Source organism: Panthera tigris, chromosome B3, assembly GCF_018350195.1.
Source record: "Panthera tigris isolate Pti1 chromosome B3, P.tigris_Pti1_mat1.1, whole genome shotgun sequence".
Taxonomy (NCBI): domain Eukaryota; kingdom Metazoa; phylum Chordata; class Mammalia; order Carnivora; family Felidae; genus Panthera; species Panthera tigris.
Window position 1 is genome coordinate 25,774,394 of NC_056665.1, and position 14,420 is coordinate 25,788,813.

The following is a 14,420-nucleotide window of genomic DNA, read 5'->3' on the forward strand; positions in this document are numbered from 1 at the left end:
AATAAATGAAATACAGTGACATGGATGGATTTCATAAACATAATGTTCAGTTAAATTCAAACTCTATTATCCCATCAAATAAGGTTCAAAAACACAAAATTCAAAAAACAAAACAAAACAAAACAAAACCAAAACAAAACAAAACAAAAACACAAATTTCATTATATTGTGACAAGATAATAGTTTTCTTTGAGAAGGAGGGAGGTAAGGACATTAGGTGGAGTCATAGTGAGGATTTTGGGGTTCTGATAACATTCTACTTTTTCACCTAATTGCAGTTATAGGATTGCTCACTTTCTGGTAATTCAGTTAGCTCTGCATTTATATTGTAAGTATTTTTCTATATGTGCTCATACAGAAAAGTTATAAAAGTTATCATTAAAGTAAAAAAAAATCTAACAATCTATGTCTTTGTATAAAATTATAAAGCATGGAAAAATTCTAACCATTTTTAGGAAGAATGCTTTGTTAAACATTTTTAAGAGAATATTTCAGACCTCAACTTTTAAATGATTAAGAATTGTCAATCTAGAAGAGGTTTAAAAGTTAGGTTCAGCAAAGATTTCTTACATTACTCCTAAAGGCTTATATAGAAGGCCAATCTTTTTTTCAGATTTCAATCCAAAGAATTTCTAAGACTAATTTGTTTCCACTTATTTTAAAAATACTTTTCAGTATTTTCTGATATTCTACCATAGATCCCTAATGGATCTCACAGAAGTAGATGACAGAGTAAATAGAAATACATTGACTATAGTAAATAAATTTATTTTAATGGTTAAAGGAGAAAGAGAATGCCATGTAGCTCACATCTAGGTATCAAGTTGCAGGAGGGAGAGGATCCCCCACCCTTGTATTGTTTCTCTTTTTTCTTCTATCTCCCTTTTAATCTGGCTTCCTTTTTCTTAGAAAGCCTTACTCAGGCATGTTTTCAGATTTGGCTTAATCCTATAGATTGTAGGTGCCAAGGAATAATCTGAGAACTCACTTCATATACCCTTTCATTAAAAAGTATGAGATCAAGCTCAGAGCCTGGAGCCTGTTCCAGATTCTGTCTCCCTTTCTCTCTGCCCCTCCTCTGCTCACACTCTGTCTCTGTGTCTCTCAAAAATAAATAAACATTAAAAAATTTAAAAAAGTACGTGATCTTGCATATGCAATAACAAAGACAGAGACAAATACCATATGATTTCCCTTATATGTGGAATCTAAAAACAAAACAAATGAACAAACAAATGAACAGTGCAGAAACAGACATATAAATATAGAGAAGAAACTAATAGTTGCCAGGGGGGGAAGGGGAAGGAGATGGACAAAATGGGTGAAGGGGATGAAAAGAAACAAACTTCCAGTTACGGAATGAATATGTCACAGGGATGAAGCCTGTACGGAATGAATATGTCACAGGGATGAATATGTACAGCACAGGGAATATAGTCAATGGTATTGTAATAGTGTCGTATGGTGACATGGTAGTTACACTTGTGGTAAGTATAGCATAACGTATAGAGAGTTGTCAAATCATTATGTTGTACACCTGAAACTAATGTAAAAATGTGTGTCAACTATGCTTTAATTATTAAAAAAATAAATATAATTCTGGATCAATAAGGAATACTTGTAATAGATCTAGGACTTCCCAGGAAATCCAGTAGATTGGAACAACGAATGACACACAATAAGCCTAATTAAAATAATTTACTTTCTTTTTTCTCTTCTCTGACTTTTTTTTTAAGTTTATTTATTTATTTTGAGAGAGAGAGAGAAGGAGAGGGGCAGAGAGAAGGAGAGACAGAATCCCAAGCAGGCTCCACGCTGTCAGAGAGCAGCCCGATGCCCCACTCCAACTCACAAACTGTGGGATTATAACCTGACCTGATCTGAGATCAAGAGTCGGATGCTTAACCAACTGAACCACCCAGGTGCCCCCATCCTCTCTGACTTTCAAGAAGAATCTATATTTGGGACTTGGGCATTTTGTGAAAATACTGAGCACCAATTTATGAACCAAAAAAATAATTGAAAATATATTTATTGCATGCCTGACATATATGAGAGTGACAGTAATAATATTTGACAGAAATTAATAATATTTGACAGTTGATAAAGGAATGATACAGGTAGAGTGTGATACCAAGTTTTCCAAAGGAAAGATAAATGACAGGTACGCTCAAGGAAAGCTAATTGGAGGTGTTGGTGGTTGAACTGTCCATTGATAAACATACAAGATTTGGATAAGAAAAACAGGAAGAAAATATATCAAGTGGAGGCTATAACAGAAGTGAAAGTCTTTAGGCAGAATGCAGGAGCATATGCTTCGAGGAGAGTAAAAGAGTTAGATGCAACAGCTATCAGGATGGCTTCATACTGGGGACATTTGTGAGCTAAACTGAAGAGACAGGTTGGTGCAACATATGGATTCAAGGTCAACGAGTATTAATCATACTCTGCACACAAAGGGTAGTCATCAAAGCATTTGGAGCTGGGTAATGGCTTCATGCAAACAGTGTTCCTCAGCTACTAATCTGGCAGCAAAGTGCAGGATGAATAGGAAGGCAGAGGCACATTTCTTGCCACCAAGTATTTCTGGGTGTTGGATGAAGCAATTGTAGGGCCCTGGATTGGGATTGTGGAGGCCTCCAATCCCAATATCAGTTTTTGGAAACCTGCATGAAGCACTGTTCATCAAGAACACATGGCCTATTAACATAGGCATGTGAAGGAGAGAGTGGCACAGACTCTAAAAACAGGCACTGTGTTCATTGTTTGTTATCCCAACTACATATTCACCTGTTTTGTAAGAACCCTTATAACATTAATATGTAAAATTGATGAAAACGATCATTTAAAATAAAGTATAAAAAGGCTAGTTTTTAAAATCTTTGTCAAAATGCATTAGAGGTACTTATTCCTTAAGAAACATGAGAATCGTCATCCTTTCTAGCTTTACTATGCAACTTTGATCAAATTATTATCATTCTTTATTTATGTTTATTTATTTTTGAGGGAGGGAGAGAGAGAGAGCAGGGTAGGGGCAGAGAGAGAGGGAGACATAGGATCTCTGCTAATAGCGCAGAGCCTGATGTGGCACTCAAACTCAGGAACCAAACCTCAAGATCATGACCTAAGCCAAAGTTGGATGCTTAACTGACTGAACCACTCAGGGGCCCCAAATTGTTATCATTCTTGAACTTCAGTTTTCCTAAACTTTAACTTGGGCTAGTTTATTTGTCTATTACCAGTCTTCAAGGAACATTAGTGAAAAATGCTTAAAACAAGGTGCTATAAATTATAATACAGCATGCCATTATGGTTAGAAGTTAGAGTAATGTAGGCTTGCTTCATTTTCTTTCGAGTTTAAAAGGGTTGATTTTTTTCCAAACAAAACAAAACAAAACTATTTCTTGAATAATGGTAGTAACTGAATAATTATTTGTTAATATGAACTAACTCAGTCATTTCTTTGTTGTCTTTAAAATACACCTGCGGGGGGGAGGGACGCTTGAGTGGCTCAGTCGTTTAGTGTCCGACTCTTGGTTTTGGCTCAAGTCAGTGAGATAGAGCCCTGTGTTGGGCTCCATGCTGAGTGTGGAACCTGCTTAAGATTCTCTCTCTCCCTCTCCTTCTGCCCCTCTATCTACCTCTCAAAAAAAAAAAAAACACACCTATGGAACACGACTCCCTTTTCCTAAGCAAAGGGGTACTTAATTTCCTCCCCAGGTGCAAAGAAGTTTTATATGTATTTTTAAAAAAATACATAATATTTTAGTACATTAAATATTTGAATATATAATATCATAAATTTTTATAATATCTCTTTTGCAGAAACAATTCATTCAATAAGAGTTCACATACTTAGTGATGGTCAGATTTCCTCTCCTAAATTCAATAACCCCTTAGGTTTCAAACTATTGAGTGGGCTAGGTACTGGAATGTTTTATGGATACAAATATGAACCCAAGACAATCCCTACTCTTAAAATCCTCTGATAAGTAATTAGAAGCCCAATCATTCAGGAGAAGAATGTCATAAATTTTCCAATATATACAAAGATCTGGTCAGCCGCTACAGTATCTATTCTCAGACTCCTCAGAATATGCCTCCTTCCTGATCCCACATTTTAGTGAGAGCTAATAAATGCTTACTATAGGCACTATTCTAGGCTTTTTGTTTATACTAACTCATGTATTCCTCCCAACAACCCTACCAATAGATATTATTAATATCCCTATTTTTCAAAGTGGTTAAATAAATTGACCTGGGTCACACTGCTAGCAAGTTTCAGTTAGGACTTCTCCAGCATCTGTGTTTTAAAACCCCAGACATAGTGTCTCTTGAACATATTTAAGTCAGCTCTATTACTGTGGCTTAATTCTCACTAAACATTACTTTACACAGTGGACTGTGTGAAATCATCAGGGGAATATTGCTGAAACATGAAGGCCTAATGAGAAATCCCAGGAGACCAGACACTCCTTGTTTCTCTCTTTGATGCCAGGCCCAGTCCCACAACCAGTTCATGTCAATTGTTGAGTGAATATTCATAACTTGCTTTTGGATGTTCTCTTCCCTGTAGCCTAAACCTCATGTTACCCTGGAGATGGACTAGGACAGTTTCCTGTAGGCAATCACAGCAAAGGACCTTCTGTAAGATCCCCAAATTGGCAGGACAAAGGCTAGGAGGGTAAAACAAAATTTCACTTGCATGATACTGAGAATAAATATCTGAAATTTTGCACCTTATATGTTTTGTTTGCCTCCCCTGAGTCTAGCTTGCCTCCACCCATTGTCCTGCAGATTCATGTGGCTGCTCTGTGTTTTACCTCCAGGTGGAAGTAGAGGTGGAGAGCATTACATTTAATCCTCATCATGGACTCAGGCTGGTCCAAATAAACTTCCAGAGTGTTTGTTCTTAACTAATCCTTTTTTGAGAATTCTATCAGGCTACAGAATTCTTCAATCCTATATATAGCCTGATTGACTGATCAATCCTGTTGACTGATCAAAATCTCTTTAATTAAGAACACTTGTGGAAAGGAAAACAAATCAGTGTAACATTTAATTTTAAAATATTTTTTTAACAATGTAGCTTATGCTACTTCCTTATGAATTGACCAATTAGACTAATTTTAAACTGCAAGCTCTTTAAAAAAACATTATTATTGAAGTATAATTGATACACAATATAAAGTGCAAGCTCTTTGAAAGTTGGGAGGTTTGTAACTGACTGATATGGAGTCCCTGGCTTATATCTTGCAAATGCCAGAACTTGGTAAGTGCTAGAAAGAAGACATTGTACTTCATTCTGATGGGCTGATTGCTCTATGCATAGTTTAAATATTATCCCCCACATCTGTAGTGTCTATTTGGGAGACTTTCTACCATATAAATACTTCAAAGAAAGACAAAGAGTGCATCTAGAAAAAAAAAAAAAAGGCCCCTTAGTGGTTTTGAGGTAGAGGATTCAGGAAGGCCATTCTAAATGGTTGCATTTTCCTATGGAAGCACTGCACACAGACCTCATCCATCTTTTTGATGAGGCTGCATGAAAATGCAGTAAGAGATCCTCAAGGCAACATACTAATGGCCACAATGGCAATTTTCAAGACCAAGGCAAGCTTGGGAAGATTATTCCACTGAGAGAACACTACTCTTATGTTCTGAGCGGAACATCTGCACATATCACTTGTAGCATGGAACAATTTGAATCCTGGTTCTAAAATCAGTAAAGCATTTTATCCAATGCATCACAGGGCAGATTTCTTGGTTGTAGAAACCATTGCTTAACAATAAGCCAGTGTACTTGCTGGCTCTTACTGTCCATCTGAGGTGAGTGCCTCTAGAGACTACAGGGATATCTGTAGCACCTCTTGCAACAGAGGATAAAGTGGCACTGCATAAAAATGAGCCAGATTGGTGTCTTAAGCATTCGGGCTTTTGTCTATACTTAGCATGTCTCATTGGTTCTTAGAAGCTGGGGTAGAGAGGAGAGAAGTTTGTGCTTGACTCATTGTTCATTTATCCAGGGACTATTGTTGCATGCCTAGGACATGTCAGGCATTATACAAGATGGGGATGGGATTAGGGGTAAACCATAACCAGGACAGGCCCCTCCTAATGGAGATGTATCCTTGAGGTGAGAGGCACAGCAGAGCAATATTGTGGCAACACAAAGCAGCCACTTAATCTAGCTTGGGGAGGCAGTGTGTAAGTGTGTAAGCAGAGCAGAGTCAAAAAGTCTTCCCAGAGGAAGTGGCATCTAGACTAAGCTAAAGAATGAGTCAGAGGTGACCAGGCAAAGGAGAGGCAGGTGGCTGTTGGTCACAGGCATTCCAGCCAGAGGCAACAGGCAGAAAGAACAGGGGCTTCCTTGGGTTTTATGAATGCCCTCACAGAACTGGAGCTGATTGGCACCCACTTGTCATTGTTCAAGCTATACTGACAGGAGAAAGCTGAGGTGGAAGGTTCCAGCTCTGTCTTTATTTAGCATTTTCAACCCAGAGTTTGTGGTCTTTATAAAACCTTACTGACTAAAAAGGACTTTTGTTTATTACCTCAATTACAATATATGGGCCTTAGAAGGAATGCAGGGGTAACAAGAAAACACTGCACAACGTTAAAATATACATAGTTGTAATTTAATGAAACCTCAACAAGGACAGACAGGATAGCAGAAATTACCTTCTCAATCTTTAGATGGTTGAAACAAAGATGACAATGAAACCCAGGCTGGGGCAACCTTTACCAGATAGTGTAAGGAGAATATGATCATATTTCAAGAAGCCTCACTCACTGAGGGTGGCCCAATTTCTTGGACCACCAAGGCTGCACCCCAGAAGTGGGGTGAAGTTCTCTTACTTCTGGGAGGGGAGTAGCACTACTTCCTCAGATCTTCCTCCTTCTCCTTCCTCCCTTCCTGTCTGCCTCCAAGGCTATCAGTGGATTTGTGTCTGCCCAGAAATGAGAGTTTCTTATGTTACCATATGTGGGTTGGTTAAATTCACCCTAGCTTTTTAACTTCTCAGTAACTGTCCCCTGAATGCATCTCCTTGTGAGGTGATCTTTCCTTCCCATCAAAGTTTACCAATCCCTTTAGACACAGAGTAAAGGAGTACCTAAGATGATGAATTACTGATGACAGTACATCTTTGAATGACCAAGTTCTGTGAGTAAGCTGCATGGTTTCATTACGAGACCATCACTGCCTAGGCTTCCAGTGAGTGAATACAGGACTCACCTGTGGCAAAGACGACATTCCTTGAGACCAGACGATGCTCCACAATAGAGAACTGAGGGAGCTCAATCCTCTCCACTCCAGTGACAGCCTTATCACCTCCACGCCAGTAAAATTCAATGTCATCTGTGGTATAGCCATCTGCCATGAGAGAGAAGTGGGGACATGACAGAAATGAAGAATCTTAATTTTGTTTACATACAAGCCTAAAGAAACTGTAATTAATAAAATGAAATAACAGCTTTCCCATATTTGAAGTAGATTTGTTTCATGTGCTTAACTATGAGAAAAAGCATCATCAAGGAACTAACTTTCGAATATTTTTGGTTACTACCTCTGCTGTTTCATTCAGACCACACTAGCACTGAGAAGTAGAGGAGCTGGGGAGACTGAATGCTCTCACCAGAATTCTGTTTGCAAAGCCTAATCATAGAGTTGGACTGGATGTTGCATAGAAATGAATTTAAAATATATATTAACAGCACTGCAGAAGATGGTTGTAAGAAAAAAATTAAAACTCAAGTATAAGGAATTCTGGAAAAGCAACTCCTCTCAAAAACTATGATAAAGTTAAAACACTGAGGGTGAATTTAACATGTTGAAGTTTGATAGCATTAGAAAATTTCAGGGCAAAGTAGGGTCCTCCTTGGTATTTTTATATGGCTTCATCAGACGTTTCTGGCTATGAGGTCTGCCATCTTTAGAAATGCATTTGGTTGGGATACTATTGGACTTTAGAAAGGGTAGTATTTATTACCCAGATTATAGCTCCAAGCCCAGCTCTTAGCATAGTGTACATTGTTCACCTTGTAATAAATCAATCAATGCTTCTTCAGAATGAGGCAATAGGACAATCAAATCTGATGTTTCTGGCACCACCCAAGAGTCTTCTACAGAATTAAGTTAACTTTGTTAGTAAGGTTGATTAAAACTTAGACCTAGAGAAAAATATCCTATCAGTATAACAGACTTTTTTTCAATTTGAATGTGTAATACAATGTAAGGCAGACACTCAATATTTGACAATAGGCCAAAGCTATGGGCATGACTGCTCTCCATGGCAAATGTCATCTCCCTTGTCCCATCTGCTGCCTTCTCTCCTTGGATCTGGGGGTTACAACTTTTGTCTCCTCCCTTCTTTCTGACTTCCTTACATTCCATTCACATCTGGCAATCATGACAACAGTTCATAATACACACATCTTATCAAGCCACTCTTCTGCTTAAATCTCTCAAATGTTTCCCAATACAATTAGTGAAATAAATCCAAAGTCCTTACAAGGATGTGAAGAAACTACAGAACTGGACCCTGTATGTATTGTGAGTACATCCACTCTCTTTCTCTTGCTCACCCAGCCTGGCACCACTGGTCTTCTGGCTGCAGCTCAGACTACATACTGTGCCCAGTAGTGTGTCCCTTCCCCTTGTGTAGGGGCTCACACTTCCCCACATTTCCATCTTGACTTAAATAAAAACATTTGTATATGTGTGTAGTCAGGTCACCAGAAAATCCTTTCTTCCACTCAAATGCTTTAACTATGGATTTTCTCTAATGGCTCCGAAGTGAAAGATTATTCCTCACTTTCTGAGGAAGTTGATAACAGACCGTCCTACCCATTCTCCCCCTCAGTTCAAACATCACAGTAACAGAAGCTGCACCCTCTGAGGCTACTCAGTATGTGTTCAGAGATTTGGAGTAGGAGCTGCTTCCTTACTTAGGTCCCAAATTTGCCTTCCTGAAATTTCCATCACCTCACTGGGAGTTATGCCTTCCGGCCATACAGAATCCACTTGACTTCTAAGATAAACCTTCAATTACTGGGAAATCATCATTTTTCCACTGAGCTTTCTGTCCTCCATGCTAAATCTCCCCAGATGATTCCATTATGCATCACTTGACATGATTTCATGTCCCCCACTTTCTGAAAGCATGGCTCTCAGAAAAGTTGACAGTGATATACTGTCGAAATGAGGTGCACAGTGGGGTCAGTTCTATACAGGATGAAAACATGCGTACACCCAGCGCAACTTCCCAGTATGGTTGCTCACAATGACACTCACTTCTCACCACAAATGCATCAGTAACACTGCAGTCATTTGCCTTCCCCCTAAAGAAATCTGACAAGACTAAACCTAACTGAGACTAATTATAAACCAATCTATGATAGACCAGGATAAGTAACAACAGCAACAGCAACATCTGGATATGCCAGGAGATGTAGTTCAGGTAGCAGGAGGGACACTTGTTTATTAGATAATAAAGATGCAGTTTTCATCCCTCACAAAAAAACGTATTCAACACTGAAATACCAATAAGGCATCTGAATCTCTTAAAATTGAGAAAATTGCCAAAATGCAGGAATAGCTTGCTTGTAAAGCTGAGTTCCTGATGGGAAATGAGTTTTACTCCAACTGCCCAGGTTCCCAGGAGTAGAGCCACTCATGTGTGATGAAGCATATTGTGAGAAAATTGCATCTCAGTGTTTTTTCTCTTCTCACTGAATGGATCAAGGTGAGGAGAGCTTGCTTTCTTATATTTCAGCACACCAAGCAGACTCTCTTAATCAGATTAGACAGGATAACTTTTTTATACTGAGTCTCTGTCTCTGTTTCTGTCTCTGTCTCTCTGTCTCTGTTTCTGTCTCTCTCATGACAGTTAAATTTGTGGAGTGGAGGATTAACCCTCCTGTATTTAAGATAGTTAAAAACTATGGCAAGAAAATTATATATGCCTTGGAAAAGATGCCAAATAATGACAACACCTAAAATACAGTGAATGAAAAAGAAGTACAGATACCCACAGCTTTCAATTTCCAGCGTGCAGTTCTGCTCATCCAAGGGGTATCTTCTCAAGTCCATCATGCATGCTGCGGTTGTGGTGATTCTGAAATACACAGATGAAGGCATATATTAAAGATGGTATGAGAAAATGTAGCAGAGAAACTGCTTCCAGCTAAACAATGAGTAATGCCCATGTAGGGCATCCTTTCCTCAAAGTACACCTGATTGAACATATTTCATAATGTGCACTGAATGAATAACTTTTCAGTATCCTATAGTCCAGCTTTATCAAGAAAAGCAATATAAAAACTTTAAATCTCTTAAAACTACTCATGTTGACTTTGGATAATCAACAGCAGAGGAAGGTGTTTCTAAGGAAACTTTGGTCTTCAATTTTTATAGCACAGTTTTATAGCACAGAAAAAACGTATGTGCAGGAACATCACTGATTAGATCAAGATTGAATTCTTTGATTTTCCATGTGAATGTCTATGTAGCTACAGATTCATAGGCTGCACTTTGGAACTCTCAGCCAAGCTTCTGCTTGATCCTATTTTATTATAGTTGTCTTTTGGGCTGGATCCTAATGATTCAGAGTTTCTCACCATGAGATCATATATCTTTTCAAAGAAAATATTTGGTTATTAATTATGAATGAAAATTGAGTTGGTTAGCTTTCCTTAAGGTCATCTGCAGCCATGGAAAGAATTTATATCATTAACTGTCCAGGGACAGTTAAACTTCCACCATGCAATGGTTAAATCAACTGTACATAAGAGACAACACTTCTAGAAATGTCAGGTTATTTTCCAACTCTGTCTACAGCTTCATTTTAGGAAAACCAACCTACACAAAGCCTCAGTTGAAATGCAATTCAGCCACTATATTTTATACTCTTTTTCTCTAGAATCCCACCCCTTCTTCACCACAGTTACAGATGACTGAACCATTACTTGATCAAGAATCTATGATGTGGCCTTGAGTTAAAAGGCAGAATGGAGCTAAAGGAATTCTCTTACATGGAAGTAAATTAAAGACAGGGCAAGAACAGAGCTGACCTTGCAAGTTCATGAATTAGAGGATTTTGATGTCATTTTGAAATTGGAGAGTGAGGCATGAGAAAGAATAATAGAGGTAGAGAAAATGCAGAGAGTAGATGGTTGAGGAAATAGTGGTCACTATGGCTGGATCACAGAACATGGCCGTGCAGGGCATGTACTACATATTTGAAGGAAGAGCATTTTTATAAATTATGTGGAATGTGTAACTTCCAGCCTTCATTATAGCCATTAGATGGTGGATCAGAAGAATGAAGAAGTAAGAATGTCTCTTCCTGAGATTCCTAGAGTTACCTTGAATTCCCAACCACCTTCCATGTTCCACCTTTCTTGAAGCCCAGTACTAAGCTTTCTCTAGATAGCCTTCCATATGAATGTTCTATTTTGGGCTACATGATAAAGTTCTGTTCCTATCAGCAGATCTTAATCAAAACACCAGTAAAACACCAGGCATGTGCCAATTCTGTTGGGCTAGTCTCATTTAACATAAGTGAAGTAGTAAAATATGTCCTTCTATTAGCATATGGATAAGAAGCAGGTTGAGAAAAGTTCTACTCTTCAATGGCCAAAAAGAACAGTGAGGGAAAATGTCAACATATTTGGCAATTATGGATAAATACTAAATTATTCTCTACAAATAGTATGCAAGTGCTATGGAGACATATGCTATAAAGCCCATACCAATGGTGAAAGTGTGTCCTTTCCAAATGTCATAACACTTTCAATTATCATTCTAAGGAGTGGATAACATTCTATAATCCAAAGTCAACACCTAGCTCTTTGGTATATTTTTCCATAGCATCTGACTTTCTAGACAACTGAAGAACCAGCCTCACACTTAAATTCTGGCATGTTTTATGGCGTATTGACAACCCAACATCCATACAAGATGTCTATAAGGCAAAATTAGAATAAATTTCTGTTAAAATTATGAATTTTATGATGAAAGGAAAAACATCTCTACTGGAAATATTCAAGTTTTTAAGTTCCTACATATTTTGGTACCTATTCACTTGAAAGGGCCAATAATTGAGATTACAATTTTGTTTTTCTTATTCTCAGTGTCACCGATACAAACAGGAACACAAACATATCCAGATTGTTTAGAGACTCACACTTATTGTGACATTATGTAGTGTGTTTCATGGGCATTACTGGAAGGGGAACATGATGCTGGAAGAATCTATAAAAGGGTATTCAGTATCCAGTATACCTGTTGTCTCGTCTTATCATTCTGGTATAATACTGCCTATAAAATGGAGCCCTTTTCCTAATTTACTTGAAGAATAAGGTAAAAATATGTATTACTACTCTTCTCCTTATGGAACAAATAACAGAGAAAACCCTTTTATGATGAAAAGTATGACATGAGCGCCTACTCATGGTACAAAAAGTAAGCATAGGGATGACACATGAAGGAAAGAGGTCTGTGTGCTACTGGGACAGAAAGGTAAAAAAAGGGAAAGGAGGGGTGGGAAGAGGAATCAAGAAGAGTGCAACACTTCAAAACCTCTCCCTGAGCCACAAAACCTTCTTCCAAGCTGGGCTAAATTCATGACTGCTAGGGGAGTGAACTTTTTGCATGAATTGGCCAAATTTTGAGGCCTGAGGCTTTGCAGAAACTATGGAAGGGAATTTGAATACTCAGAACTGAGGCCTCAAGCCTAATTAATGAGAATAGAACAAAGGCAGGAAAGCCACAGTTACTGAATTCCATTTGCATAACCCCCAACCTCTACCCACAACTTTTCATATTTTCCTCAATAAACTTTATTTGTCCTGAGAGGAGAATTTAACCAATATCTAGCTCCATTTCCACAACCCTCTGTAATCTGAGAATTCCACTACCATTTCTAAGGAATAGTGGTAGGGTCAGTGAGAAACATGACTGGCTAAGGAGTTTTGCATTATTACTCTTCAGTAGATACTCTTTTGGAAATGTCATTGTTTCTTTTTTGTTTTCTAATTGAGAGAGAACAGTGCTTAGAGTGTCTAAGGCTGCAATTTATGCTTTTGATAAAAAAAAAAGAGAGAGAGAGAAAGATGGTAGCCAAGTGACAGAAAAAGTGTCTACCATTCAATATGTACTTTCTTTACAAATAGTCACACTTCGAGCGTGCTGAAAACAGAAATTAAAAAAAAAAAAGATGGAGAAGTTGAGAAGTGATGGATAGAAGACTAGGAAATGCTACAGAAAAGGATTTTGATTTATTATCTCGGGGCTCAGAACAGCATGCTGTCGTATCTGTACTTTATGTAACATTGGTCGAGAGTTTACTTTGTACCCATCTCTATGCTCAGCCCTTGAACACTCATGCATTTAATTAATAACCATATTATGAAGGTGTTATTACCATTTTCATTTGAAAGATAAACAAACCAAGGCTAGGAAACATTAAATAACTTGACCACATTAACAATGCTGCTGGAAGACAGATACAGAATTCAGATCCAAGCAGACAGAATCCTATACTACCTCTTTAACATCTCTTCTGCCCTAAAGTATGACATACTGTATATTCAACATTTTAAAAGGCTACTCATGGTGTGTGGTTCTTGTTGAAGATCAAAGGAGGTAGAGAAATTTGTAATTATATATATAAATACACATATACATATCTAAAATATATACACAGAAAGTATACATATATAATATATACACAGAGAGAGATCATATATATACATGTAATATTCTTATCATATATATGGCAAGTTGTAAATACAATATGTAAAGGAAGATAGTAAATATTCTACATGCTAGACGTGCAGTAACAATAGTGATATTTAACCCATTGTGGAATAGGGTAGAATTTAGTAGGTAGTCCTGCTTTTATAAGTGATATATTCCTAAAGATGTGTTTCATAGTCAAGAGTATGAAAATCCAAGGAATAAACTCAAAGTTTATATGAGGAGCATTATCCCCAGTAAATTTAAAATTCTATTATGTGATAAGTGTCATCTTTGAACACCATCTATAAACTATCCCTGTGTGTCGTTTGCCTGCACAGCTGAGTGAGGAAGCCTGAGTCAAGAGACCCATGGCTTTTAGCATGTTGCAAGGTTTTCACTTTGTCTCAATTACATTAAGATTATGAGCTGTACTTTGGTGTCAGCACTTCCATTTTTAAATTTTCACCAATTGAAAATAATAAGGGCAGATGCAAACTCTTCATGTCATTGCACAAATGCAGAATTCTCCGCAGACCACGTGGAGAAGCTGCTGTGGAAATGTTTTTGTTTGTTGATCATGACACTAAATACCACAAACATTTACTTGAAATATTCACTTGTCAGCCAAGGTACAAAAGCCCTCCTTGCCAATGCTGCTGGGAAAGGTGGACTATAG

At 37.8% G+C, this 14,420-nt stretch overlaps 1 protein-coding gene across 1 annotated transcript in view; it reads right to left on the minus strand.

Moving 5' to 3' along the window:
• GABRB3 (gamma-aminobutyric acid type A receptor subunit beta3) overlaps window positions 1-14,420 on the minus strand; it is a 75,495-nt gene that overhangs the window by 26,897 nt on the left and 34,178 nt on the right. Inside the window, exons 4-5 of the mRNA XM_015545130.2 lie at window positions 10,036-10,118; window positions 7,238-7,375 (exon numbers count right to left, since the gene is read on the minus strand). Of these exons, the coding sequence (XP_015400616.2) occupies window positions 7,238-7,375; window positions 10,036-10,118 (221 nt within the window). The remainder of the gene's footprint in view (window positions 1-7,237; window positions 7,376-10,035; window positions 10,119-14,420) is intronic.